At 47.8% G+C, this 27,913-nt stretch overlaps 2 protein-coding genes across 2 annotated transcripts; both read right to left on the bottom strand.

The window, feature by feature from the left end:
- Positions 1–20,606: 20,606 nt before the first annotated feature.
- LOC141025418 (protein FAR1-RELATED SEQUENCE 5-like) lies at positions 20,607–24,127 on the bottom strand. Its single transcript, XM_073500692.1, has 3 exons — positions 24,001–24,127; positions 21,535–22,442; positions 20,607–21,182 (listed from the first exon to the last, which is right to left on the bottom strand). Exons 2-3 carry the CDS (start codon positions 22,406–22,408, stop codon positions 20,611–20,613), a joined length of 1,446 nt encoding a protein of 481 aa, XP_073356793.1. The 5' UTR covers positions 22,409–22,442; positions 24,001–24,127; the 3' UTR covers positions 20,607–20,610.
- Positions 24,128–24,505: 378 nt separating this feature from the next.
- Positions 24,506–26,974, bottom strand: LOC109759913 (transmembrane emp24 domain-containing protein p24delta3). The gene is made up of 4 exons (XM_020318747.4): positions 26,593–26,974; positions 25,245–25,454; positions 25,060–25,136; positions 24,506–24,847 (listed from the first exon to the last, which is right to left on the bottom strand). Exons 1-4 carry the CDS (start codon positions 26,794–26,796, stop codon positions 24,703–24,705), a joined length of 636 nt encoding a protein of 211 aa, XP_020174336.1. The 5' UTR covers positions 26,797–26,974; the 3' UTR covers positions 24,506–24,702.
- Between the last annotated feature and the right edge of the window lie 939 nt (positions 26,975–27,913).

The raw sequence follows: 27,913 nt of genomic DNA, 5'->3' as shown, positions 1-27,913 counted from the left end.
GCACCGCAAGAAACGCACGGCGACGGGGATCATAGCGGATAGTCCCGTCAGTAGGAACAAGAGCACAGCGAGTATGATCGCGAGTGCGGGTAACCATGGTGTGTGCAGGAGCAGCTGGGGGCGTCGCGGTCGAGGGAGCTGGACTCCCCTCAACAGAGGGCGACGCGAGCTGCGGTGGCAATGGCGGAGCAGCATCCTCGAGCACCGGGGCGGGGGACACCGCGTCACCGCGCGGCAAGGAGGCCGCGGAGGGGCCGGGCGAAGTGGCCGGGTCCGTGGACGGGCCGGTCGAGCCGGGCGAGGCGGTAGCCGATGGACCAGCCAGGCCGGGCGAGGCGACGACCGAGCCGGGCGACGCAGGAGCCGAGCAGGGAGACGTGCATGTCCCATGCACGTCGATCGCCAAGGAGGGCTGCGCGACGGCCACGTGGGGGCGGCGGGCAGAGGGCGTGCATGCGCCATGCACGTTGAGCGCCGGAGAGGGCGGAGCCGAAGAATCCTGCACAGAAGCAACAGGGCCTGGGACAGGCGTGTCAGTAGACAAATAGGACAAGTCGTATTTGCGCATATGGTCACCCGTAGCCGGTTCAGTGGGAGGAAAAGAGAACATCAGCCAAAGAAGAGACATCGACAGTGACCCCAGGAGTGGCATAGGGAAAAACAGACTCGTCGAAAACAACATCACGGGAGATGTAGATACGTCCCGTGGAACTATCAAGACACTTGTATCCCTTATGCATCAGACTGTAGCCCAAGAAAACACACATGGTGGATCGGAAAGCAAGTTTGTGTGCATTATATTTGCGCAAACTAGGCCAGCAGGCGCACCCAAAAGTGCGAAGAAACTTATAATCGGGGTGCACCTTAAGGAGACGATATATGGGTGTATCTTGTTGAAGAACAGGTGTAGGCATGCGATTAATGAGATAGCATGCCGCAAGGAATGCCTCATCCCAAAAACGCAATGGGAGAGAAGAATGAGCCAGCAAAGCAAGGCCTGTTTCAACAAGATGACGGTGTTTGCGTTCAGCAATGCCGTTCTGCTGAGACGTGTGCGGGCAAGACACACGATGAGAGATGCCAGTGCGTTGGAAATAACGATGCAACCGGTGATACTCACCACCCCAATCGGACTGAACAGCTATGATTTTAGTGTGGAGAAGACGCTCAACATGAGCCTGAAAGGCATAAAATACTTGCTCAACATCAGACTTATGCTTAAGGAGATAAATCCAAGAGAAGCGAGAGTAATCGTCAACAAAGCTCACATAATATTTATAACCTCCGGAAGAAGCAATAGCTGGCCCCCAAACATCAGAATGAATTAACTCAAGAGGCATAGTGGAAACATGATGTGATAAATGATAAGGCAATTGTCGACTTTTAGCACGCTGACAAGCATCACACACGGAAGTCTGACGTTCAGAAGAACACACTAAATCATTATTCCTAACAATGTTGTGAACAATATTATTCGAGGGATGACCGAGACGCTGGTGCCACTGGGACGGGGTGGTCTTGACGCTGAGGGACGCTTGGAGGGTGGAGGATGACGACGCGTGACCGAACGGGATGGGGTAGAGTCCACCATGACATCTACCATGAAGAAGGATTTTCTTCGTGGCCGTGTCCTTGACAAGGAAAAAGAAACGGTGAAATTCCACAAAAACATCATTATCAAGGACGAGATGATAAACGGAGAGAAGATGTTGATGAATGTGTGGTAGACGAAGAATATTGCGTAAACGAAGGGATGAACCAGGTATAGTGGAATGACCAATATGCGAAATAGACAAACCTGCACCGTTTGCCACTTGCACTTGATCCTTCCCGCCGTAGCGCTCGTGGAAGTGTAGATGATCAAGATCATTCGTCAGGTGGTCCGTCGCACCGGTGTCCAGAATCCAGTGCGGCGGCTCATGGGAGGAGGATGTGGACGCGGAGTTGGCGGCGCGGTGGTCATGATCATAGCGGCTGCGACAGTCGCCGGCCTCATTACCCCAATTCTTGCATATCTGGCACTGGGGACGCCAGCGGCGGTTGCGACCACCCCCGTTGCCACCTCCGTTTCCTCCTCCATTGCGGCTATTGCCGCCGTTGTTGTTGTTACGACCAGAGGGGTTGCCCTGGCTGTTGCCATAGCCGCTCGAGCTGGGCGGGAGGGAACCGGCGGAGGGGCGGCCGCCGCTCGGGCGGCCAGAATCGGAGGCTCGGCTGGAAGTGTTGTTGTAGACCGGTCGAGACGCGGCATTGGCGGAGGACTGCCAATCCTCGTGCTCGGACTGCTGCTGCTGAAGGGCCTCGTAGTGGAGAACGCTGGAGTAGAACACGGGGAACGTGATTGGCACGCCCGCGAAGTTCATGGAGGCGGCGATGGGGTTGAACGCCGAGCCGAGCCCGGTCAGCATGTAGTCGATGATCTCATCATCGCGAAGAGGAGAGCCGGCGGCGGCCATCGAGTCAGCGAGGGCCTTGACCTTCTGCATATACTCGCCGGCGGGACGATCTCCCTTGTGAAGCGCCTGAATCTGGCGCCGGAGGTTGCGCACACCGGCGCTGTTCTCGGCGGCGAACATGGTGTGCACGGCCGCCCAGGCGGCGGCGGCCGACCTGCAGCCAATGAGCTGCGCGGAGATCTCCACGCTCATCGAACCGAGGAGATGCCCGAGAACCTTCTGATCCAGCGTCCACCATTGTTCGTAGTCGGGGTTGGACACGGTGCGGGCGGCCTCGCCGGTGCCTGTCGTCACGGTCGGCGCCGGCGCGGTGGCCGAGCCATCGAGGAAGCCGTGGAGGCAAACTCCGGCGAAGTTGGGAAGGGCAAGAACCCTCCAGAGCATGAAGTTGCTGCGGTCAAGCGAGACCGCGATGGGCGGAAGGACGGGGGTAGGAGCCGTCGCGGCGGGTGGGGCGATGACGGGGGCGATCGGGACGAGCGCGGAGGGGGTGGTGAGCGTGAGCGCAGAGGAGGGGGTCATCGTGGGTGCCGGCGCGGTGGACATCGAGGCGGCCGCGAGGAAACTGCGGCGGCGGCGGGAGGAGAGGCGGCGGCGGCTAGGGTAGGCTTTGATACCAAGTTAGAAAATAGGGTTTAGGGTTTTCCGTGGGGCAAAGCCTCTCCACGTCTTTCTATATATATAACAATCAGCATACAATTACATACGTACAGGGTACGTGTACACGACACGCTAGACCTATTTTAACATGCATCACCAAGAGCTGATTTTCACAACAGATTAACACAAGAGGAGGTGTTCAACATTGTAAGCAGGTGCAAGCCTCCCAGGCCGCCAACTACAACATTACTGCGAACCAGGTCAGCGAATGATGCACCTGTGAATGTGCCGCAAGAAGATGCCCCTGGCCTTCAACCCATACGCAGATCAAATTCTTGCAGCTATCATGGTGACGGGTACTGCGATGCACCAACTTTCGACCTGGGCCTAGATGATGATGCTGGGCATGCTGCAGCACTTGCTCCAGCAGCACAAACAGGGGAAGCAATTGTGGTTGTCATAGACGAGGATGAGTTGGACCCAGCAACAACGAATGAAGGATGCGTTGCTGCTGATGCTGGCAAGGGATTAGCCCACCAGCCAGATGTTGGATCACTAGACAGCTGCCACACCCCGATATGCGGAGAACCAGCAGTTGACACGAGCAGTTCTTTAGGACCACCTATTGCACGAAGACAGAGGAGGGTAATAAGGCCCGGAGCATCTCAAAGGTCTCCATTCATTGATTACAACAAAAAGAAGACCTTCAACTCAAACGAGGCAGTCAAAAAGCTTTACGCTGCCATTGTGTATTGGGTCAGGCATATCCCAGGAGCAGATGATGAGAATACCAGGCAAGCCAACTCCCCACAACCTATGTACATATCTTTTTTCAGTTGCACAGTACAACCCACTTAGTTGCACAGCAAGCAGAGCATGTTGCATAGAATAGTGCTTTAAATTGCACACTTTTTGTTTTTTTAATTGCAAAGTAGAGTGGTGTAGTTGGGTAGGGCACGGGCACTTGTATTGCTACGATGTTCGAAAGCTAGCAGGGGATGCACGTCCAGGGCGCCCGTTGTGCCATTTTAGGGCGATGGAGAGCGGTTGTTCATTGTCCAGGGCTGTTGCTGTCAAGGGCAGGGGGTTTGAGATCTGTTCATGATTTATCCTAGTTCTTCTTCAAGTTCTATGTCGAGTTCAAGTTCTATGTTGTTCTTCCCAGTTGGCTGCAACCATATATTAGTTGGTTGTCCATATGCTTAGCTGTTGCACTAGTTGTCTTACTGTTTGTACTAGTCGGTTCTCTACATGCTGTTCAGGCGCACAAGTTTGCCTACTGAGTTGGCTGCATCACTATACTAGTTGGCTGTCCATGTGTTCCACACTGGACACTAGTTGCCCTGCTTAGTTTGCTTACTGTTTTGTACTAGGTTGGCTGTCTACGCGTCGTTCAGTTTGCACAAGTTGCCTGATTAGTTGGCTGCATCCATGTACTAGTTGGTTGTCCACATGTTTTGCTTTTTTGCATTAGTTGGTTTGTCTATTAGTACTAGGTTGGTTTCCTGTTTGTCTAGTTGGCTTCCTGTTTGTACTAGGTTGGTTTGTCTATTAGTCTGCTTAGTTGGGGGTTGGCTGTCTATTTAGTCTACTAGATGATGAGAACACCAGGCAAGCCAACTCCCCACAGCCTATATACATATTTTTTTCAGTTGCACAGTACCACCACTTAGTTGCACAGCAAGCAGAGCATGTTGCACAGAACAGTGCTTTAAATTGCAGACTATTGTTTTTTTTAATTGCACATTTTTTCTTTCTTTATGTGACCCTTCAAGCTAACTTTGTCTTTCTTTATGCAGCCCTGAGATAATCAGGTATGGTAATTTCTTCATTTCTTTGAAGGAGTTAGTTGACTCAATGAAGCCAAGCAGTGGCTTTCAAAAATTGTTATTGAGATTGGAATCATACACATCATGGATAACTTACCAGAAGGGTCAAAGAAAGTTGTCATGCCACTGAGGTTTTCTGTAAGTTTTTCAAAAACTTTATACCCTCTTCCTTTTTTGTACCACTTTTGTTGACCAGCCAGGGAGTCTTTTTATACCCTAGTGCTTGAGCCATATTTATAATTTTTCTGCAGATCAATTTACAGCAGGGTATCTACAATAGGAATGAGATAAACAAGAAGTTTGAACACAAGAACCGTCTCGACAAGAAAGATTTGGTGAGTGCTGTGCCCACATGATCCATCTCATATTTGGCACTCACAGCATGTTCATTTGCACATGACACATCTATTAGTTGGCAAATACCTTCTGCCAACCTGTTTCAACTTTCACATCTCATTTTTGTAGTGTTTATTCTTACCTATAGTGTGTATCTGTATCTGAATCGTTCACGCGTGCAGGTCATGCTGTCAGTGCTTGAGTGCGATAATGTAAACGGCCGCGAAGGAGGCAGGCATTATTGGGTCTTCAACATCAACCTGAGGGACGGACGTTTCGAAGTCCTTGATTCAAACAGAAAGCTAGAAGACATTGAGTTGATGGACACCGCCTCTACGATTGCGGGGGTAGTACGCCAGCTATGGAGGAAGCATTACCCAAAGCAGAGCATCGAGCACTTCCAGCTTATTAACATCGACGTACCGAAGCAGATTAGCAAGTAAGACAAGAAGCATTACATTGTTCTTTATTTTTTTCAATCAATCTGTAGTCTTTTAAAATTTCGTACTTGTACAATATTTAGTTTTTTAAGACACAAAACTAGTTTGCAATCTGTTTTTCATTTTTATGACTTTCTCAGTTGAACATTAGTAGTTGCACAGTGCCACATAATTAGTTGCACTGTGCCACATAAGTAGTTGCACAGGAACACATAATTAGTTGCACAGTGCCACAGAGTATATTGTCTTATTGGTTTTAAAAGCCTCCAACATTTTTTTTCTTTTTCCCCACTGCAGCAATGAGTGTGGTCTGTTCGCACTGTTTAACGCCACTGAGTGGAACGGGAGCCTACTGCCCAACTATGAGCCCAAGGAAGATCTCAACCTCAGGAAGAAGCTGGCATATGATTGGGTCACCAGCCCGCACAACTCTGCCCCATGGAGGAAGGTGCTGAGATTCAAAAAGGACTAGGTCAGTACACTTTTTTATTCTTTTGCCATTTTTTTCGATGCCTTGCAGGTTTGCACAATTTTTATAAACATTTTTGTAGTTGCATACTAGTAGTATTTCTTTTGCGACTAAATGTCATCACTTTTGTTCACACATTACAAGAACTGGGCATACAATTGTTCGACAAGTAAATATTAAATGATTTGCCAACAAAGGCACAAATAGCAACCATTTTTACACAGTGCATTAACTAATTCAAGGAAAACAACTTAGAGAGGAGAAAGCATAGTTGCTGTATGTGTCCACTTTTTGCCCCCTAAATTGCTCGAAAACCATCATTCTTTTCCTTTTTCCCTTTTTTGATACAAACGATACAAGAGAATCACAACAGCCTGAGTGGACACACACCAGCAGTGTGCTCTGTAGATTGGCAGTGGCTGCATTTGTTTTTCTTCTTTGGGTGTAGCTCCAGCGCCGATTTGTACTGTCGACTCTTCGCCCTACCCTTTGTAGTAGACCTTGGAGGATCCCTAGGCACAAAATCATCATAGGCTTGTGCTGGGGATGGAGCCTCCAACTGGGCAGGACCATCATGAGCTTGTGTTTGATCACCTGTGGAATAATCATATAAAAAGTTTAGTTTTTTTCCGCGCAACCATGACTGATGTTCTCTGCAACCACACAGCTTATGCTGTGTGCAAATTAAGTTAAAAAGAAAACCTGTAGTAGCACGGCCCGTCATGCCACTTGGTTGGTAATCACCTGTAGCCAGTACAGGAAAAAGCAAGTTAGTTTGTTTGTCTTGATGCTTGAACTAACAGAGCGCGCGCAACTGGGTAGCCTGTTCTGAGCAACTGGCACCATGATGTGCGCAACTGAAATCACACACACTTGCTTGGGGAGTTGGGGCAGGTAATTACCTGGACGACGAGCCCTCTAAGTACTCGCTGTAGTGCCATTGGGAGGAGCATGCGGGGCACTGCTTGTTGGGCCAGGCAGGGAAGGAGGTGGAGGACCATGTTGTGTAGGGCCTGGAGGTGGAGGAGGTCCTCGAGGGTTGCCATCAACTATAGCCAGAACAGGAAAAACCAGTTAGTTGTTTTATCTTGATGCTCATAGCGTGCGCAACTGGGTAGCATGTTCTGTGCAACTGGGCACCATGATGTGTGCAATTGAAATCACACACCTAGTTAGATGGGGTGTTGGGCAGGTAATTACCTGGATGACGAGCCCTCTGAGTACTCCCTGTAGGGCCATTAGGAGGAGCACGCGGGGCACTGCTTGTTGGGCCAGGCGGGGGAGGAGGTGGAGGACCATGCCGTGTAGGGCCTGGAGGTGGAGGAGGTCCTCGAGGGTTGCCATCATCTGATGGCCCCGTGGCAGCAGTCGGTTTTTTCTTTTTCTTGGACTTGTTCAGGTGGCCGATCTCGGTACGTGCTGCGCGCATATGCTTGTATACAATAGCTTGTGCTGGATCAGAACCACTCGCAAACTTTGCTAGTTTCCGAAATTCGTCTATCATGTTCCTCTCCCTTATCTGCTTCTTTGATTGAGGAGGCATTTCATCCGGTTGCTCATAACCAGTCCCCGGCGCACTAGGTACAATAGTAGGTGTCCACCGTCTTAGCAGGTACCTTTCCGGTATGACATCAACTCCAATATGGGTGAACACCTTGAGGATGTGGCAACAGAGGATGTCGTCCTTGTCCATTTTACAACACTCACACAAATAGGAACCCTCCTCCACCCTTGCCTGCACCAAGTAGTTTCTAGAACCATATTTGGCAACAAATTCCTGGTTCGATCTGAGCTCAAATATATCAGCACCAACTTGGAATGCATTATAACGTCCAATCAGCTCAAACTCTTCTCTGAACTTGCGGTAAAGGTCCCTAGTGTAGGTTTTGTAAGCTTGCTTCTCTATTGGGAAGTTGGACCACAGCTCAATCTCAAGGTGTTTTGTCCTGTAATCATTGCAGCCTTCCTTGGCAAGGATGTGGTTCTGAATTTTTTCATATTGCTTGACGAAGTTCAGCATCGAGTTGTGTGGGTTCACATATCTTTTTAGGACGGCGTTGAATCCCTCACTACGCAGTGTAGACTGCAGGAAGGGGAAGAACCTGTGTTTGAAGTAGCACGGCACCCAAGTTGACCTGTAATCGTACAACTTCTCAAAGTGTGTGTGTCATAGCCTCGTACTTCACCATTAACCTAGCCCAATTCTGTTCAAACTCGTCTGGAGTGAAGCTGAAGTCAACACAGTAGTTGAAATCATTAGAGAGCCCTGGATTCCGGCACAACAGCCAACCAACTTTTTCCTGGGCCTTCTTCATGATGTGCCATCGACAACATCTGTCACATCCCTAGCTTCTGACATTGCACTAGGCTAACTTCATGTGTGCATCATGTTTAAACTTTGAAAGAAACTTGAAATGGGGATTGCCTAAACCCTAGCATTAAAGGAATTCACTAGGTTCAACCAAAATATTTCCAGTAAATCCAAATGGCTTTCAAAAATGTTCATCATTTCTGGAAAATGCTGGAAACAGTAACCAGAGGTGATGCACATTTTTCCATGACATATTTGGGCTCTGGATTAAATCATACTCTATTTGCATTTGGGCATTTAAATGCTATTAAATATTTTAAATGCTCAAATAATCATAAACTAAAATGTTTACTGTAGGATATATTCCCAACAGTGATCATGAGTAGTTTCATGATTTTTGGAAGTGTCTAAGTATTTTTAATAAAGCCCTAAAGACTACAAAATATTAGAAAACAAAAACAAATAACAAAAAGAGAGAGAAAGGAAACCTACCTGGCCTCACCTGTCGCAGCCCAGCTGGCCAGCCCACCTGGCCGGCCCAGCCCAGCGCCGCTGCCAGTCATCTCCCACCTCTCGCCAGTAGGACGAGAGGCGTGTGGCCGCCGTGCACGCTGGCCACGCGCCATGCCACCTCCTGCTTCCGCCGCTTCTGGAGCCAGCCCTGAGTGCCACGCACTCCCCCTCGCCCCCTGCGCCTCTCCTCTCTCCCCCTGGACCCCAACCCCTCCTCTGCTTCCCTCTCGCGCGCACCACCGAACGGAGCCGTCGCCACCGTCGCCGTTCGTCGTGGCCACCGAGCCCTCCCTCGCCTAGCTAGGATGTCCAGCAGCACCGCCATCGTCTCCTACGTCTCCTCGACGAAGGAAGCAAGCCCCGACGCCCGGAAGCGTCGCCATCGAGCTCGTCCCCGCCGCCTCTGCCCGGAGATCGCCGGCGTCGATCCGCCTCGTCCAAAGCCGTCCCCGAGACCACTGACCTACCCTACGGAATCACTGTGAGCCCCTGAACCGTTTCCCCCTACTCCCGTGCTCGATTTCGAGCTCTAGCTAGACTAGCCACCGTGCCCGAAGCTCGCCGCCGCATGAGCTCGTCGCCGCCGTGGCTCCGGCGACCAAATGGCCCCGCGCGTGCGTCCGTTGCACTCGCGACGTCCCGTAGAGCAATGCTAGCGCGATAGCCAGTTTGTTTGCAAGCCGCAGCGCTAACCCCGCACCCACCCGAACTCCGGCGGCCGCAAAAGAGCTCGCCGCCGTCGACTCCGGTCACCACAAGCCCAGCCACCACCACCATTCGACGCGCACCGGCAAGGGCTCTCCAACGCGCCCAGCTATGGCTCGAACCGTGCCTCATAGCGCGATCCCGAGCACCAGCTTCGCCTCTGGCCTCGCCGGCGATTAGCCGCCGGCCTAATCCCGGCGCTTAGCGCTAATGACACCTGGTTAACCCCCCTATCTCACTGACACCTGGGGCCCACGCCCTAATTAACCCAGGGTTTACTTTGTCTAGTTTAAACTAACCTCGAGGGTCCCACAGGTCAGGTTGACCTGGCCACGTCAGCGTTGACCTGGACCCACTGGTCAGCCTCTGTTCCTGCCTGGTCACACTGACATACGGCACCCACGTGTCAGGTTTGACCTGGACCGTGGCCCGTTGACCTGCTGAGGTCAGCATGATGTCATGTTGACGCAGTATTGGTTTTCTGGATTTAAAATAATTCAGAAAATTCCAGAAAATCCTATAAACTTCTAAAAATCATAGAAAATAATCTATAACTCAGATTGAAAAGATTTATATATGAAAAATGATCAGAAAAATCCAATCTATCCATCTGTACTGGTTTCATGCATGTCTAAACAACTTAACCTTGCTGTTTAGTTCAAAACATGATAAGGCACTATTTAAATTCATAATTTGAGTTTGGGATTGAACCTTTGGTTCAAAATGACCCAAACCCATCTGTTTGTAGTTGCATTAGTCAAAACACATTCATATTGCCATCTCTTAGCATGCATCATAATTGTTGCATTGCATTGATCGTGTTCTTCCTTGTTTGCCGGTGGTTGTCCCCTCTCAATAGACGTGGTTCCGACAATGAGTTCGATGACACTGATGAAGAGCTATATGATCTTCGGAAGTGCCAGGCATGCAAAACCCCCTTGTTCATTCTGATACAAACCCACTCTCTCGCCCCTGCTCTCTTTTACTGCATTAGGACAACAACAATTCATCTGTTACTTGCTGCGGTAGCTGAACCCCTTTATCCTCTGCATGACCTGTCATTGCCACAGTAAATAGATGAAACCCACTAGCATGAGTAGGAGTTGCTTGAGCCCTGATGTGCCTACTCATTCATGCTTGTTTGTCATGCCTGCTACTGCTTAGAGTTGAGTCGGGTCTGATTCATCGGGGATGAATTGGAGCAGTGATGAACATGTCCTACTGTGTGTGAGCTAAGTGTGTGAACACGATTTGGTAAAGGTAGCGGTGAGAGGCCATGTAGGAGTACATGGTGGGTTGTCTCATTGAAGCCGTCCTCAGGAACTGAGTTCTGTGTTTGTGATCCATGATACAGTTACTACCACGCATTGGGCCCGAAACAAATGGACCCTCTCGGCTTCTTAATCGCCCTTGTCCTCTGTCCAGGAGTTGCAAGTAGTTTCTGGTGTTTGTAGTATGCTGGAGGCCGTGGGCAGCGCTGACCCGAGGGGTGGGCTGTGATGCGGTAGGCACGTGGCCGGGTATGCCGGGCGCCCGTTTGGTGTCGCGGAACCCTGTACACATCATTCGGGGCCGTATGAGGAAACCTCGGCCAGACTCCCTGCGGATGGAACCTGAGTAGGCGATAAACCTGGACTAGAGACTTGAGTGTTTAGGTAGGCTGTGGCCGACACCCTCGCTGGGCTTCTGCTTGAAGGTTGCCGAGTACATGTCGTGTAAACGGCGGTAAGTGGTGAGAGCGTGTGTGTCGAAGTACACCCCTGCAGGGTTAACATCATCTATTCGAATAGCCGTGTCCGCGGTAAAGGACTTCTGGGTTGCCTATAACAGTTCATAGACAAGTGAAAGTGGATACTCTAAAATGCGCAAGATAAGCGTGAGTGCTATGGATGGCGTTCTCGTAGGGAGACGGGAGCGGATCCATAGTGGAGTATTGATATGGTGATTATGTGGACTCGTGTGCGCCACCTCAAAAGAGTTACTTGCAATCGTAGTTAGGATAGCCACCGAGTCAAAGCTGGCTTGCTGCAGTTAAACTCCACCACCCCCTTTGTTGATACCGATGCATATGTAGATAGTTCTGATGTAAGTCTTGCTGGGTACATTTGTACTCACGTTTGCTTAATTTATGTTTTTGCAGAGAGACTTCAGTCTCGCTAGTAGTTCCGCGTGGACTTCGACGTTTAGCTTGTTACCTCAGCTACGATCTTGTGCCCTCGGCAGGATCTAGTAGATAGTCAGGCTTCTAAGCCTTTTCCATTTATAGTTGTCTGTACTCGGACATGTTAAGCTTCCGCATGTGTTTGACTTGTATGCTCTGAATGCTGGGTCGAGAGACCCATGTTTGTAATATCTGGCTCTTCGGAGCCTAATGAATAAATACTTGAGTCGTAGAGTTATGTTGTGATGCCATGTTGTATTTACACATATCGAGCATATTGTGTGTATGATTGAAATGCGTGGTATGTGTGGGATCCGACAACCTAGTTGTTTATCCTTGGTAGCCTCTCTTATGGGGAAATACAGTCTTGTGCTTCCATGAGCCATAGTAGTCCGCTACAGCCCGGTTCACCGGAGTCCTGCTAGCCCAGCACTACTGCTCCGAAACACTTGACTGGACGGCATGTGATTCACTTCGTTCCTGTGTCTGTCCCTTCGGGGAAATGTCACGCGGTGACATCCGGAGTCCTGCCTAGCCTGCTACAACCCTGGTTCCCGGAGTTCTGTTAGCCCAGTGCTACAGCCCGGATTCGCACGCTGCTGACCGACATGCTCGATGTTGATTCACGTATGCCTGTCCCCGTAAGTTAGTGCCACTTTGGGTTCACGACTAGTCATGTCGGCCCGGGTTCTCTGTCATATGGATGCTAGCGACATTATCATATACGTGAGCCAAAAGGCGCAAACGGTCCCGGGCCATGGTAAGGCGACACCCGTGGGAATACCGTGCGTGAGGCCGCAAAGTGATATGAGGTGTTACAGGCTAGATCGGTGTGACTTAGAATCGGGGTCCTGACAGCGTTGGTATCAGAGCCTGACTGCCTGTAGGATTACCAAGCCAAACTGGTCGAAGTTGAGTCTAGAAATGCTTTAGTTATATAAGGGAATTGATTGCGGAAGGGAACGTAAGGTTCTTTTTACTCCTTTACCTTATGCCCTTCTGATCTGAGTCACCCTCTTCTCTTCTATGGGGATTAAGAACTAGGTTTCTCATCTTCTATCAGGATCACATGTTACTAATCCGTAGTAACTTATAGGACTGTTGGTTACAAGCCCCAGTTCAGTTTCTACTACTTCTGTGTATCCATAGCTGGCCTCAAATTCTTGATATTGTGATGATCGAGTGGTTACGCCACCATTTTGCAGGATGTCTTAAATCTTTTTGAGCATTTACAGCCGTTATGCTGTCCGAGTCATCCCAGGCTTCTAAATAATCTGATGCACTTGCAAATCCCTTCTTTCCGTTCTCGATGTTCCTTTGGGCCAGATTAACCACACTAATCGTTGAGTTGAGGTACTCTGTTGCCTTGACATATATGTTGGAGTTATTATTATGACCCTAGGTGTCATAGAGGACCACTCAGTAATCTAGCAATGCGTTGTATCCCCAGTGTGATGATTCTGGCCATTATTCTCGAAAGCATCCCGTGATGCCATTTAGTTAGTAGGCATTCTATTTCTGGGTTCTTGAACCCAAGATTCACTCTACTTAATTCGTGTAGCTAGTGTTTGCTTGTTCCCTTAGGATATTAGTAACCTTTGTGATAGTCTTCGAGGTTCGTGGTATATCGTTCTTCCAAATACCATGAACCATTCTTGGCAGGAGTTCTTTTGAACCAAAAGATCACAACCAGGGCGCCCTTGAGGAGTACTCCATTCATATTGTGACTCTGCTAGTCCTTCCTCCTCTGCATGGGTTATCCGGAAGAAATATGTTGAATTTGTTCGACATACTAATCCATGCATCCACAACTTAGAAAAACATATGTTCCTTTGGGTTGTCCCTCTTTAGTTATTTTCTGGCCCTCGTCTATCAATTGATAGTCAGGAGTAATTGTGCATTTGTGTTATCGATGCCTATTATTCTTGTGGTCTGTCAAGCCATTCTAATCCGGAATGACTAGGAGAAACAAACTCCAGTACCTTATCCATTTCTTGGATTGGTCAAAGTAGTTGTATTCCGCAGATCAAAATGCCAATCCAGCTTTTGTTCTGTTCTACCTCGGAGTATTACCCTCTTTATGTCAGAATTGTCATGAGAATTGCACCATCTCTCACGAATTCTTAACGCAGTGATACTTCTCACCATCATTGCTCATTCCTCGTTTCCGTGTTGTCACAACCGGAATGCCGACAGGTGAACTATGATGTGTGAAATCTATACTCCTAGCAACTCCGTTGCTTGGTAGTTAAAGGACAATAATTTCATCCTTAGCGTGTTGGTTACTGAATCACATCCTAAGGTTGATCGTGCTACCCAGTCCTTATTCCCGGTGCACCTTTCGATCAATGAGTTAGGATAGTGTCAGTCCTTGCTTATTCGGTCATATCGTCTTGCTCTGAAAAGCAAGATCGTTCTCGAGCTTAGTAACATATCGGTGGTTCGTGATGTTCTGAATATCTTCTCGGATGTATTACCAGGTTGTCACCTGACCGCTATGTTGAGTTCGTGATCATGTTGGTTTTCCTCCAAACCACCCATTCTCCAAGAATCTGTGTTGGATACCCCTGAGCTAGTTGGTCAAGCTAAACAACAACTTGGAGAGTTGGAAGATAAAAACTTGTCTAACTTAGTTCATTTCCAAAGGGATATCTTGTGTTGTGTGTTGTAGAAAGATGATTTCTTCATTGATTGGTCCTCGTGATCAATTAATGGACCTATCATCTTAACCAAACTTTGATTTGAGTATGGGCTATCATCAAATCAAATCAGAACCAACGATGTTCGTAATGTTGTCTTACTCGTGGTTGATTCCTCGAGCATACACCATTACATCTTTTGGTCTGACCAATGCTATCACCGTGTTCACTTAATTGTGGAATTCCATCTATATGGAAGCCTAGATGGTTTGTTGTTGAGCCCATCGACAACATCCTTATCTCCTCCATGATTTGGTTGAACATCTAAGTTAGCGTTGGAAACTTTTGAAAGCATCTTCCTCGTGTTAGCTCATGAAGTTTATGTTTTGATGGAAGAAGTGACTTCCTCTAGTTCACGTGCATATGATGCAAGTTGCCGCCGTGAACTTGAGAAAGTTTGTTTCGCTTCCTCTGGAATCATCCCAAGTCAGTCATGCATACGTGCGAAGTATTCTTTGGTCTGGAGACTTGCAACCTTCATTCTATATGAATCCCTAGCACACCAAGCCACTGATTGATTTGTTCAAGGAAAAGAAGTTCTTAAGTGCTATTCCTTAAGGACCCAAAGGTACATGCGCATGACTTCGCTCTCCGCAATGATGGTTCCTAATCAGAACTCGGTAGTGTTTTATTCTAAGACTACTATGTGGTCATGCTTGTCTGGGACAGCGTGTTCACATGTTGTAGCAGAACCAGCTCATGTTTTGGAGCTTGCTATCGTAGTTCATCCCCCTGAGAATCTCGCAACGTCATCTCGTCGATTTGTGTTGCAAACCTTCATTTTTCTTCCTAGACTCGATGAGTCTGGAATATCCTGCCACCAACTAGATCTGAATCTCGGGCAGATGTGATGGTTGGAACGTTTCCCAAGAGCTATAATATTGGTCTCTCGGTAACTGGTAGAGTGGATGTCGTGGCCAACACACCCAACCGGAAGACCTATTATTATAGTATCTTGATTGAGGAAGTTGGCCACCTCTCCATAAGGATTTCGTAAGATTCTACTTCCGTAGATATTCCTTATGGATTCTTGTGCTCCCGAAGTCCGACCTTTTACTTGATGTTCTACGTACCAAACCATTTTAATAAATGGGTTGCACTATCACATCAAGGAGAACATTAGAAGCGGAGTGCTAAATGTCTCTCGGTCGATCGTTCAGATTTCGTCCCCTTGGCCTCGCTAAGGTGAAATCCTAGAAGGTGTTATCTTCCTTTGCATCTGCATCATCCATCACTATTCATCATGGTAGTATGTTGTGTTGCCAGGATCCTCAACACGGATATTGGTAAAACCTTGATGAATATGGAAATGCTCAAGTTCTTGAGAGCACGCGCAAGCAAATCATCCATTTCGTTGTCTTCAACAAGGTAGTCCACATCGTCCATTCTAGCCCGAGTGTGTCGTTCTCCCGAACTCCCTCGAACGATCGTTTGTGATTGCCTTAGGCTGGCATAAAGAGTTTCAATGATATTTATATCAAAAGTAATTCTTTTTGCCACTTGAGGGAATAATTCTACGAGTCACCTTTCCCAAGGTGTCCCATTATGGAATCATGGCAATTTTCCTCGCTACTTTGAAACCCTCGTCAAATTGTTTCTTCCGTCCCTCCTGATGCATGTTTTGCCTCTCAGCTCCAGAGATGTTTCTATGTCCCATTCCGTGAGTTGATCTTGTGATCATTAAGATGATCCTAAGTTGCTCGAACCTCAGGAAGATTGATTCTTCTAAAAATTCTCCCTTTCTACTCGTTGTCATGTTGGATGTAGTTCAAAGCAAGACGTTGAGATCAAGGGGATGCAATGAATCAACATCCTCGAGAAAGACATCTGGATCGTGAAGATTGTGTTAGCTTGTGTCCCTCTGTCTTCTTACCTCACGACCTGAATCTCGGGACGAGATTCTTGTTTAGTGGGGGTGAGTTGTCACATCCCTAGCTTCTCACATTGCACTAGGCTAACTTCATGTGTGCATCATGTTTAAACTTTGAAAGAAACTTGAAATGGGGATTGCCTAAACCCTAGCATTAAAGGAATTCACTAGGTTCAACCAAAATATTTCCAGTAAATCCAAATGGCTTTCAAAAATGTTCATCATTCCTGGAAAATGCTGGAAACAGTAACCAGAGGTGATGCACATTTTTCCATGACATATTTGGGCTCTGGATTAAATCATACTCTATTTGCATTTGGGCATTTAAATGCTATTAAATATTTTAAATGCTCAAATAATCATAAACTAAAATGTTTACTGTAGGATATATTCCCAACAGTGATCATGAGTAGTTTCATGATTTTTGGAAGTGTCTAAGTATTTTTAATAAAGCCCTAAAGACTACAAAATATTAGAAAACAGAAACAAATAAAAAAAAGAGAGAGAAAGGAAACCTACCTGGCCTCACCTGTCGCAGCCCAGCTGGCCAGCCCACCTGGCCGGCCCAGCCCAGCGCCGCTGCCAGTCATCTCCCACCTCTCGCCAGTAGGACGAGAGGCGTGTGGCCGCCGTGCACGCTGGCCACGCGCCGTGCCACCTCCTGCTTCCGCCGCTTCTGGAGCCAGCCCCGAGTGCCACGCACTCCCCCTCGCCCCCTGCGCCTCTCCTCTCTCCCCCTGGACCCCAACCCCTCCTCTGCTTCCCTCTCGCGCGCACCACCGAACGGAGCCGTCGCCACCGTCGCCGTTCGTCGTGGCCACCGAGCCCCCCCTCGCCTAGCTAGGATGTCCAGCAGCACCGCCATCGTCTCCTACGTCTCCTCGACGAAGGAAGCAAGCACCGACGCCCGGAAGCGTCGCCATCGAGCTCGTCCCCGCCGCCTCTGGCCGGAGATCGCCGGCGTCGATCCGCCTCGTCCAAAGCCGTCCCCGAGACCACTGACCTACCCTACGGAATCACAGTGAGCCCCTGAACCGTTTCCCCCTACTCCCGTGCTCGATTTCGAGCTCTAGCTAGACTAGCCACCGTGCCCGAAGCTCGCCGCCGCATGAGCTCGTCGCCGCCGTGGCTCCGGCGACCAAATGGCCTCGCGCGTGCGTCCATTGCACTCGCGACGTCCCGTAGAGCAACGCTAGCGCGATAGCCAGTTTGTTTGCAAGCCGCAGCGCTAACCCCGCACCCACCCGAACTCTGGCGGCCGCAAAAGAGCTCGCCGCCGTCGACTCCGGTCACCACAGGCCCAGCCACCACCACCATTCGACGCGCACCGGCAAGGGCTCTCCAACGCGCCCAGCTATGGCTCGAACCATGCCTCGTAGCGCGATCCCGAGCACCAGCTTCCCTCTGGCCTCGCCGGCGATTAGCCGCCGGCCTAATCCCGGCGCTTAGCGCTAATGACACCTGGTTAACCCCCCCTATCTCACTGACACCTGGGGCCCACGCCCTAATTAACCCGGGGTTTACTTTTGTCTAGTTTAAACTAACCTCGCGGGTCCCACAGGTCAGGTTGACCTGGCCACGTCAGCGTTGACCTGGACCCACTGGTCAGCCTCTGTTCCTGCCTGGTCACACTGACATACGGGACCCACGCGTCAGGCTTGACCTGGACCGTGGCCCGTTGACCTGCTGACGTCAGCATGATGTCATGCTGACGCAGTATTGGTTTTCTGGATTTAAAATAATTCAGAAAATTCCAGAAAATCCTATAAACTTCTGAAAATCATAGAAAATAATCTATAACTCAGATTGAAAAGATTTATATATGAAAAATGATCAGAAAAATCCAATCTATCCATCTGTACTGGTTTCATGCATGTCTAAACAACTTAACCTTGCTGTTTAGTTCAAAACATGATAAGGCACTATTTAAATTCATAATTTGAGTTTGGGATTGAACCTTTGGTTCAAAATGACCCAAACCCATCTGTTTGTAGTTGCATTAGCCAAAACACATTCATATTGCCATCTCTTAGCATGCATCATAATTGTTGCATTGCATTGATCGTGTTCTTCCTTGTTTGCCGGTGGTTGTCCCCTCTCGATAGACGTGGTTCCGACGATGAGTTCGGTGACACTGATGAAGAGCTATATGATCTTCGGAAGTGCCAGGCAAGCAAAACCCCCTTGTTCATTCCGATACAAACCCACTCTCTCGCTCCTACTCTCTTTTACTGCATTAGGACAACAACGATTCATCTGTTACTTGCTGTGGTAGCTGAACCCCTTTATCCTCTGCATGACCTGTCATTGCCACAGTAAATAGATGAAACCCACTAGCATGAGTAGGAGTTGTTTGAGCCCTGATGTGCCTACTCATTCATGCTTGTTTGTCATGCCTGCTACTGCTTAGAGTTGAGTCGGGTCTGATTCATCGGGGATGAATTGGAGCAGTGATGAACATGTCCTACTGTGTGTGAGCTAAGTGTGTGAACACGATTTGGTAAAGGTAGCGGTGAGAGGCCATGTAGGAGTACATGGTGGGTTGTCTCATTGAAGCCATCCTCAGGAACTGAGTTCTGTGTTTGTGATCCATGATACAGTTACTACCACGCATTGGGCCCGAAACCAATGGACCCTCTCGGCTTCTTAATCACCCTTGTCCTCTGTCCAGGAGTTGCAAGTAGTTTCTGGTGTTTGTAGTATGCTGGAGGCCGTGGGCAGCGCTGACCCGAGGGGTGGGCTGTGATGCGGTAGGCACGTGGCCGGGTATGCCGGGCGCCCGTTTGGTGTCGCGGAACCCTGTACACATCATTCGGGGCCGTATGTGGAAACCTCGGCCGGACTCCCTGCGGATGGAATCTGAATAGGCGATAAACCTGGACTAGAGACTTGAGTGTTTAGGTAGGCTGTGGCCGACACCCTCGTTGGGCTTCCGCTTGAAGGTTGCCAAGTACATGTCGTGTAAACGGCGGTAAGTGGTGAGAGCGTGTGTGTCGAAGTACACCCCTGCAGGGTTAACATCATCTATTCGAATAGCCGTGTCCGCGGTAAAGGACTTCTGGGTTGCCTATAACAGTTCATAGACAAGTGAAAGTGGATACTCTAAAATGCGCAAGATAAGCGTGAGTGCTATGGATGGCGTTCTCGTAGGGAGAAGGGAGCGGATCCATAGTGGAGTATTGATATGGTGATTATGTGGACTCGTGTGCGCCACCTCAGAAGAGTTACTTGCAGTCGTAGTTAGGATAGCCACCGAGTCAAAGCTGGCTTGCTGCAGTTAAACTCCACCACCCCCTTTGTTGATACCGATGCATATGTAGATAGTTCTGATGTAAGTCTTGCTGGGTACATTTGTACTCACGTTTGCTTAATTTATGTTTTTGCAGAGAGACTTCAGTCTCGCTAGTAGTTCCGCGTGAACTTCGACGTTTAGCTTGTTACCTCAGCTACGATCTTGTGCCTCGGCAGGATCTAGTAGATAGTCAGGCTTCTAAGCCTTTTCCATTTATAGTTGTCTGTACTCGGACATGTTAAGCTTCCGCATGTGTTTGACTTGTATGCTCTGAATGCTGGGTCGAGAGACCCATGTTTGTAATATCTGGCTCTTCGGAGCCTAATGAATAAATACTTGAGTCGTAGAGTTATGTTGTGATGCCATGTTGTATTTACACATATCGAGCATATTGTGTGTATGATTGAAATGCTTGGTATGTGTGGGATCCGACAACCTAGTTGTTTATCCTTGGTAGCCTCTCTTATGGGGAAATGCAGTCTTGTGCTTCCATGAGCCATAGTAGTCCGCTACAGCCCGGTTCACCGGAGTCCTGCTAGCCCAGCACTACTGCTCCGAAACACTTGACTGGCCGGCATGTGATTCACTTCGTTCTTGTGTCTGTCCCTTCGGGGAAATGTCACGCGGTGACATCCGGAGTCCTGCCTAGCCTGCTACAGCCCGGGTTCCCGGAGTTCTGTTAGCCCAGTGCTACAGCCCGGATTCGCACGCTGCTGACCGACATGCTCGATGTTGATTCACGTATGCCTGTCCCCGTAAGTTAGTGCCACTTTGGGTTCACGATGAGTCATGTCGGCCCGGGTTCTCTGTCATATGGATGCTAGCGACATTATCATATACGTGAGCCAAAAGGCGCAAACGGTCCCGGGCCATGGTAAGGCGACACCCGTGGGAATACCGTGCGTGAGGCCGCAAAGTGATATGAGGTGTTACAGGCTAGATCGGTGTGACTTAGAATCGGGGTCCTGACAACATTGATGCACGGTGGTTGGAAAGATGCTCTGTATTGACTGCCTCATTGCACCATCTTGATCGGTTATGAAGGTGTCAGGAGGTTTGCCACCCATAGCCTCTAGGAATGTTTGGAAGACCCAATCAAAGCTTGATGCCAACTCCTGCCTCACAAACGTGCAACCGAGCATGAAAGATTGGCCATGTCGGTTTATTCCAATGAAGGGTGTGAACGGCATATTATACATCTTGGTCATGTAGGTAGTGTCAAACGATATGCAATCGTGGTACGCCTCAGCATAAGCTTTTCGAGCTAAGCCATCCATCCAAAATATGTTGACAACTCTGTCCTCTTCATCATATTTTACCTTATAGAAGAAGTCTGGATCGTTTTTCTGTCTATCCTTGAAGTGCGCAATTGTCTCAATCATGTCACCCTCCTTTGTGTCATCTCTATGGAAACTTGTACACACATTTGTTATTGTCTTTGGTCCGAACGGCACCATCATCTCAGATCCGTAGAACTCTGCCATTATATGCATCATACGTCCTGCATAATACAAAAACAAACAATATATCCTTTTTTAGTTGCACGAATGCGCACATCCAGCTGCACAGTAATAGGACATGTGTTGGCACAGAAGATAATTGCAGGAAATTGACACCTAGCTGCACCTTTTTAAAAACACTTTGCACTTTTTGCATACAGGACATTGTGTAGTTGCACAGTGAAGACAATCTAGTTGCACAACAAGCACCAAAAGTGATATATAAACAGCATGGGAAGTTGGACACCAGTTGCACAGTTAAGTCATTTCAGTTGCACAGTAGTATCATAACAGTTGCACACTAGACTGCCTAGAGGGAAACTTAATTCTTTAAGGGATATAGAAACACCACACCTGTAGTCAAGTTGCAGTTATACAAGATGCGCAAAAACGCCTTTCCATCAGGTGAGATGCCTTGGTGGGATCTCAAGTATTTGGACAATGAAGGTTTGTTCACGAGCGGATGATTGTGGTCACGAACAAAGTGCGTCACCTCCCATCGCGCATCTATCAGCTTCACCAACATTTTCGCCTTGCATTGAGTCTGCTTTATTGTCTCGCGTTTCCGTTTCTTCTTCTTCTTACTAGGACCAGCCTCCTCTTCAGCAAAGATTGGAGGTTCATCTTCCATTTCCTCATCACTGTCAATAGTTTTTGGATCTGGAATAGGGTCCAGGACAGGAGGAGCCTCAGCTCCTCCATCATCAGCTTTGGGCTTCTTGAACTTGTTGAAGCAAAACTGTTGTTTTACCAATACATTGGTGTGGGATGTCCGCCTAGAGGTGTTCATCTTGACAGAGAAAACCATCCGTAGTGCATAGCTGTTGTAGTGATCCTTAGCAATTTGAAGGCTGTCAAACCTCATGCCAACATAGGGTTCTATAGGTTGAGAACCAGCCTCATCCTCTCCTTCTTCTCCTTGCACAACCCCGTCAATAGCCCCAGCTCCTAGCTCAGTCCTGGTTGGACCAGGAACATTTGCCGCGGTTCCCGTGTCATCAAGAGTATGGCTCTCTGACTGCAAAGACACCACTACAGGGGCACCACGGGTTGATGACTGGCCTGCCACATTGTCATGGCCCATAGGGTTACCACCACGACTTTCCTGCGTGTAGTAAACAGATCGCCCATTTTCTGTCCAATTTCCTTGTTGTATGATGGGTTGCTGCTGATCCATATCATGAGGAAGCTCATTGAGATCAGGAGGCAACTCATTGAGATCAAGCATTTTTTTTCCTTTTTTGGATGCTGCCACACACTCCCTGCACATATAAAAAAGAAGAAAGTGATGTCATCAGTTGTTAACCACAGAAAAGAGTGTTTCAAACAACCTAAAAACTTAGTAAATAGGCAGTTGCACACCATTTTATGACAATCTTAGTTCCAAAAGCAACATGACTGTAGCATAATCTTTATTATAACATTTATGCATTTTTTGTTTGCATAGAGTTGTTATGTTAGTTGCATAGTTTGCAGTAAATAGCTGGCAAGAACATGACTTCTTTTTACTACAGAGTTTTCTGACTTTTCCCTCTGTTTGTTGCAATGATCTGCAGGTTTTCTGTTTGGCAAGGAGCTGTTTCAGATTTTTCTGCACATAATTTGATGTTACATTTGAGACGGAAAATCCAGGTGAAAGAAGAAAGAAGAATTGGATGACAGATTATAGTTATATGTTTTCATCGCCGTTTATGTTTTTAGTTCTGGTATATTGAACATATTTTTACACTATAGCTTTGCAATAGGTGTGGGACTAGAATATATGTGTGGGACAAGATTATATGCGTGAATATTTTAATATGGTTTGTGGCTTCATTAGCTATGGACAAAAGTTCTTGTGTTTTTGCTGTCGTACTACAGATTTCTGGTTTTCGCTAGAATAGATGTCTCAATTATCAGGATGCATTTTTTCAGTTGGCCAGCATACATATTCAGTTGGACAGTCAATGTGTTTAGTTGGCTAGAATAGATGTCTCAGTGGGCCAGGTTGCATTTATTTCAGTTTTGGCCAACATGCATGTTCAGTTGGACAGTTAATGTGTTCAGTTGGCTAGAATAGATGTTTCAGTTGGCCAGGATACATTTTTTCAGTTTTGGCCAACATGCATATTTAGTTGGCCAGAAAACATGTTTTTATTGCACATATACTACAGGTTTTCTAAAGTGTTCACTCACAAATATACAGTACACGTGGGGTACAATGCATGTTTTACTTTTGGCTAGCATGCATGCTGAGTTGCCAGAATATAGGTTCAGTAGGCTGGGATGCATGTTCAGTTGCACATTTATGAATTTTTTGTTGCACATATCTTTTGGACAGTCAATTTGTTCATTTGCAAACAATAACTACAAGTTGGTAGAATGCATGTTTAGTTTTTGGCTACGATGCTTGTTGAGTTGGCTTTAATCATGTTTTAATTGGCCAGAGAACTTGTTTTAATTGGCTTGTTTAACGCATCCAGGCGGTAGAAACTTGTTTGGCATGCATCATATTCAGTAAAGTTGGTCTCAAACCATGTTTAGTGTGCAACTATGCAGCTGTGCAACTAAACTTAAATGACTTGTGTTTAGTTGCACAAACCAGGAAATAGTAGGCTTCCATCATGGTTAGTTGCACAGTAATTCGTGGTATTTGTTTTCAGTTGCAGATATGTCATTCATGGGGGGGGGGGGGGGGGGGTTGTGATGTGCCAGATTCACCTCTTTTTTGAAGCAGCTTCTCCATGGATTTGTGCTAGATCCATGGAGAAGGGGGTTTACATATGCCTACATATATGCAGTAGAAGAAAGGGGGGAGTGAAAGGGGCAGAGGGGGCTTACCTACTTGATGTTGCTGCCTGGTATGGCTCTGACCACCCTGCCCTTAGATCTTCTTTTCTGAAGCAGCTCCTTCTTCTACTTTGGGGCTCCCATAGCGGCTGTGTAGGAGGAGGAAGAAGGGCTGGGGGCGATTCTGTTGGATCTCCTTCTAGCATGCAGAAGAAGAAGAAGGCGGCGTGGGGGCGAGCTGGCCACGTGGGGGGGGGGGGGGGGGGGGGATTCTGTTGGTGGCCGCTCGATCGGTCGGTTTGGTGACCGCTCGATCGGTCAGTTTGATGACCCCTTCCTTTTCTGTTCCGCGGGGGACAGGGTTTACCCTTTTCGGCCGGCCGCTCGGTTGCACTAGTGGGCAGCCGGCCGCCCACTAGACGCGTCCTACAATCTGTTAAAGAGGTACCAGTACGCTACTAATTCCGCGGCTTACATTCCAATCCGTCGCCGACTGGTCATCATCGAGAGGAAGGACGTATCAATGATACAGTACAAAAGATGGACAAGACCAAAGTGAAGATAGAAAGAACACTCCAACCGATCATAATACAACACGGCTAAAATGGACCATTGTTACATTGCGTACAGTACATGCTGCGAGCTCTCCACTAGCGTGAAATGTTTGAACCAAACATGAAGAAACAACTCTACCTTTCCCCCCACAAAGTGAACAACAATCTGGGCTAATGCGCAACATCGAACAGGCTTAGTCTAGATGAGCTTCTTTTTCCTGAAGTAGCCTTGAAGGTGCCACAACTGCAAAACTGACACCACGACGCAGACGCCCAGCGACATGATGCTGAACCAAGCAACCCTGCCGTTTGTTTTCTCGCTCACCTCCCTCATCTCCGCTTCCCTGCATGGACAGATCAAGGCAGTCACTGGCTGTACCGCCAACGTAGAAGTCTTGCACGACACATTTTTTCATGTCACAAGTGCTTTCAGGACAAGTGTTAACCATTTTCTAGCGGACGCCAGTCATACACCAAAAGCTTTAGAAAGTTAAAAGCCTTGGTTCAAGCAACAAATGATATTGCCTGAAACTTATGTCAAATGTGGAAGACTTGCCTTGCTTTGAGGTATACCATGTTCTGATGGATCGACTGTACAGCCACTTCAAGCTTCCTAAGCTCTAGTTCTACGCCCTGCACGAAAAATATTCATATTGCACACAATTAGAGACATGAGCAATACATGAGACTGGAGCCAAGCGAGACATGACTGATCGGTTGTTTGGCAATTCATAGCCCCACCTCTATTTTTTCCTTCTTAGCAATAGCATCCCAATCCTTTGTTGCGATTCCAGTTTTCCAATCAAGATTTACAGATACGCCTGATCCTTTCTCTGCACTATCTATCCAGAAGCAGGCAAGGAAGTTTCCAGCTTCCGAGGTTGTGAATGCAAATTGACCAACTGTAACATTCCCATTTTCATGTAAGGTGTACCCATATGGTGAAGTAACCTGCAGAAAGCACAAGCATTTACAGAACTGTAACAAAGGAGAGTGCAAATCAAGCAAATTCCTAAGCTCGGCATTCAACGCGGTTGGACTAGGACTAATTCCTCCACTATTGTACTGCAAATTGTCTTGACGAGTAATTTTGTTTCAAAAGCTGGCCAAGCTATTAATGATAAAAAGCTAACATTCATTTATCAGCTGCAGAACTAAGTACTGTTCACCATGTAGCACAAATCAAAGTAAATTTTCCAATCACAAAAAAAAATATGGGTAAAACATCTGATCATGCTTTTAGATAGTTTTCAGTTATAGTGACAAACAATGGACCATGGATGCAATATATCTGATCACAAAATAAACATTCTCTTCACATAACTAAAGTTATAAGATTCGACATATATGTCCACATAAAGTAGCATCAAATTAATGTCGACTTGTTTGCAAGCTTGCACATTAAGTCTACCCTTTATTTAATTTGCTCTGTCATTCCTTTTGCAACGATGCATTCTTATTAGTCACCTTTTACGCCTCACACCCATGGGATCTTACGAATAAAGAAGTCGGTAGAAAAGCAAATTCGGAATCCTGTGAGCCGAATCAGCCGGTTTATATATATGCTGTGGCGAGTGATGTCCTGGAAGGAAACCACCATGGCTTTAGACAGAAGGAATCACCGAATCAGCATGGTTCAGTTAACCAGATAAATCTAGTGATCTCATCAGACCATTAACCAGATAAATCTAGTGATCTCATCAGACCGAGCACCACCGCGGCATCGACTTAAAGAGCCGAGCAAATCTTGTTAAAAAATAACAGCCAGATATTCTGGAACCACCATTCATTCTACTGTCGTCATATCGCACAATGAAAAACATATCCGAATAGACTGAACCATATGAGCACTGCGACATCATTCACACTAGCTCCGGTTCCAATTAACCGTAAATCTGCGTGCTGCGGCAGCCGCAGGCCCCAGCAAAACCGGAGCCTCTATACCGCTGCTCCCCCCGACACAGAAACCTACCGCGTAATCAACTTGATTCGTCCAGATTATCGATCCAGGATAAATGAAAAGAATCCGTCGCACAGTAGAATCTATCTGTATGGAGCACGAGACGGGTAGGCGGCAGGGATGGATTACCTTGACGGCGAGGGTCGGGTGGGAAGAGGGGTGGGACTCGTACATGAGGGCGTAGTCGGCGAGCACCACCACGTTGGCCTGGATCTCCTCCGACACGCACTTGGTCCCGGTCTGCGGCATGTCGAGCCACACGGCCTCCGCGCAGATGGACGCGGCGGCGAGCAGCAGAGCCGCCGCGAGGGCTAGCGCCGCCGGCGCGGGCATCGCCGCCGATCTGGGAATCTCCGCCTCGCGGTGTCGGGCTCGGGGCTTTGGGGAGGGAGGGAGGGAGCTGCAGTCGTGTGGGGTGGGCGGTGACGTGGGTGGGAGGCTCCTGACGGCTGTGCTACGGGGGATAAGCTAGGGGCACCTCTGGAATTTTTTACTTCTGCTGAGGGATGCAAGTTTTTTTTAGACGATCTCGCCAATCTTTATTGAATCCAAAATGTTTACAGGTAAGAAATTCAGATTCTCAGGTTGGCCCAACCAAATATGACGTCCAAACCCAAGATTTAAAGCAAACTTAGCAAGATTGTGAGGCTCGAAATTCGAGCTTATGAACTCATGAACTATATTACAAGAATTGAAAAAGATGGAACGACCTATAATTTCATGTAAAATAGCACCATACGCCGACTTCGAGTTCTTCCCAATATCATTAACCACCGTCTTGCAATCTGATGCAATGTGAATGCGATTGACATATAAATCCTCTGCCAATGATTGACCTTCCCGGATCGCCAGCGCCTCCAACGTAGCCGCGTCTGATAAAAATTTAACAGTTATGGCTGATGCTCCCAAGAACTTGCCTTCCCGATTGTGACATACAGCCGATGCCGCGCCAAACGAGCCTGCTATCGCTAGTGCCGCGTCCGTATTTATTTTTACATATCCCTCTAGTGGAGAAATCCACTCAACTTGTCGTACCCCAATATTCCTTGCCCAGACTGATCTATCTTTCTCCAAGATCTGAATGTCTCTGAGAAAATTATTGACAAAAGAGTTAGTCATGAACGGGCTCTCGAAAATGTCTTCATGAACTGCTCTTCGTCGGGCTCGCCAAACTGCCCACAAGGTTACCACCACACGGGTGAAATCCTCATGCGACAATGCTTCATGGATCGTAAACAACCAGTTCTTTGCACTCATAGACAGATTTTCTACCAAGACTTCCACTGCTTCTTCAGAACATAGTGACCATATGCTCCTCGCCATGACACAATCAATTAATGCATGCTTCCAGCTATACTCGGCTGTGCAGAAAGGACATATCTTTGTGGTTGACATTTTCCGGTGCTGCAACAGATCTCCCGTGGGTATGGTCTCACGGCCCAATCTCCAA

This window comes from Aegilops tauschii, chromosome 6 (genome assembly GCF_002575655.3).
Source record: "Aegilops tauschii subsp. strangulata cultivar AL8/78 chromosome 6, Aet v6.0, whole genome shotgun sequence".
NCBI lineage: Eukaryota > Viridiplantae > Streptophyta > Magnoliopsida > Poales > Poaceae > Aegilops > Aegilops tauschii.
The sequence above is the reverse complement of the archived record's forward strand: the minus strand, read 5'-3'. Positions and strand labels throughout refer to the sequence as shown.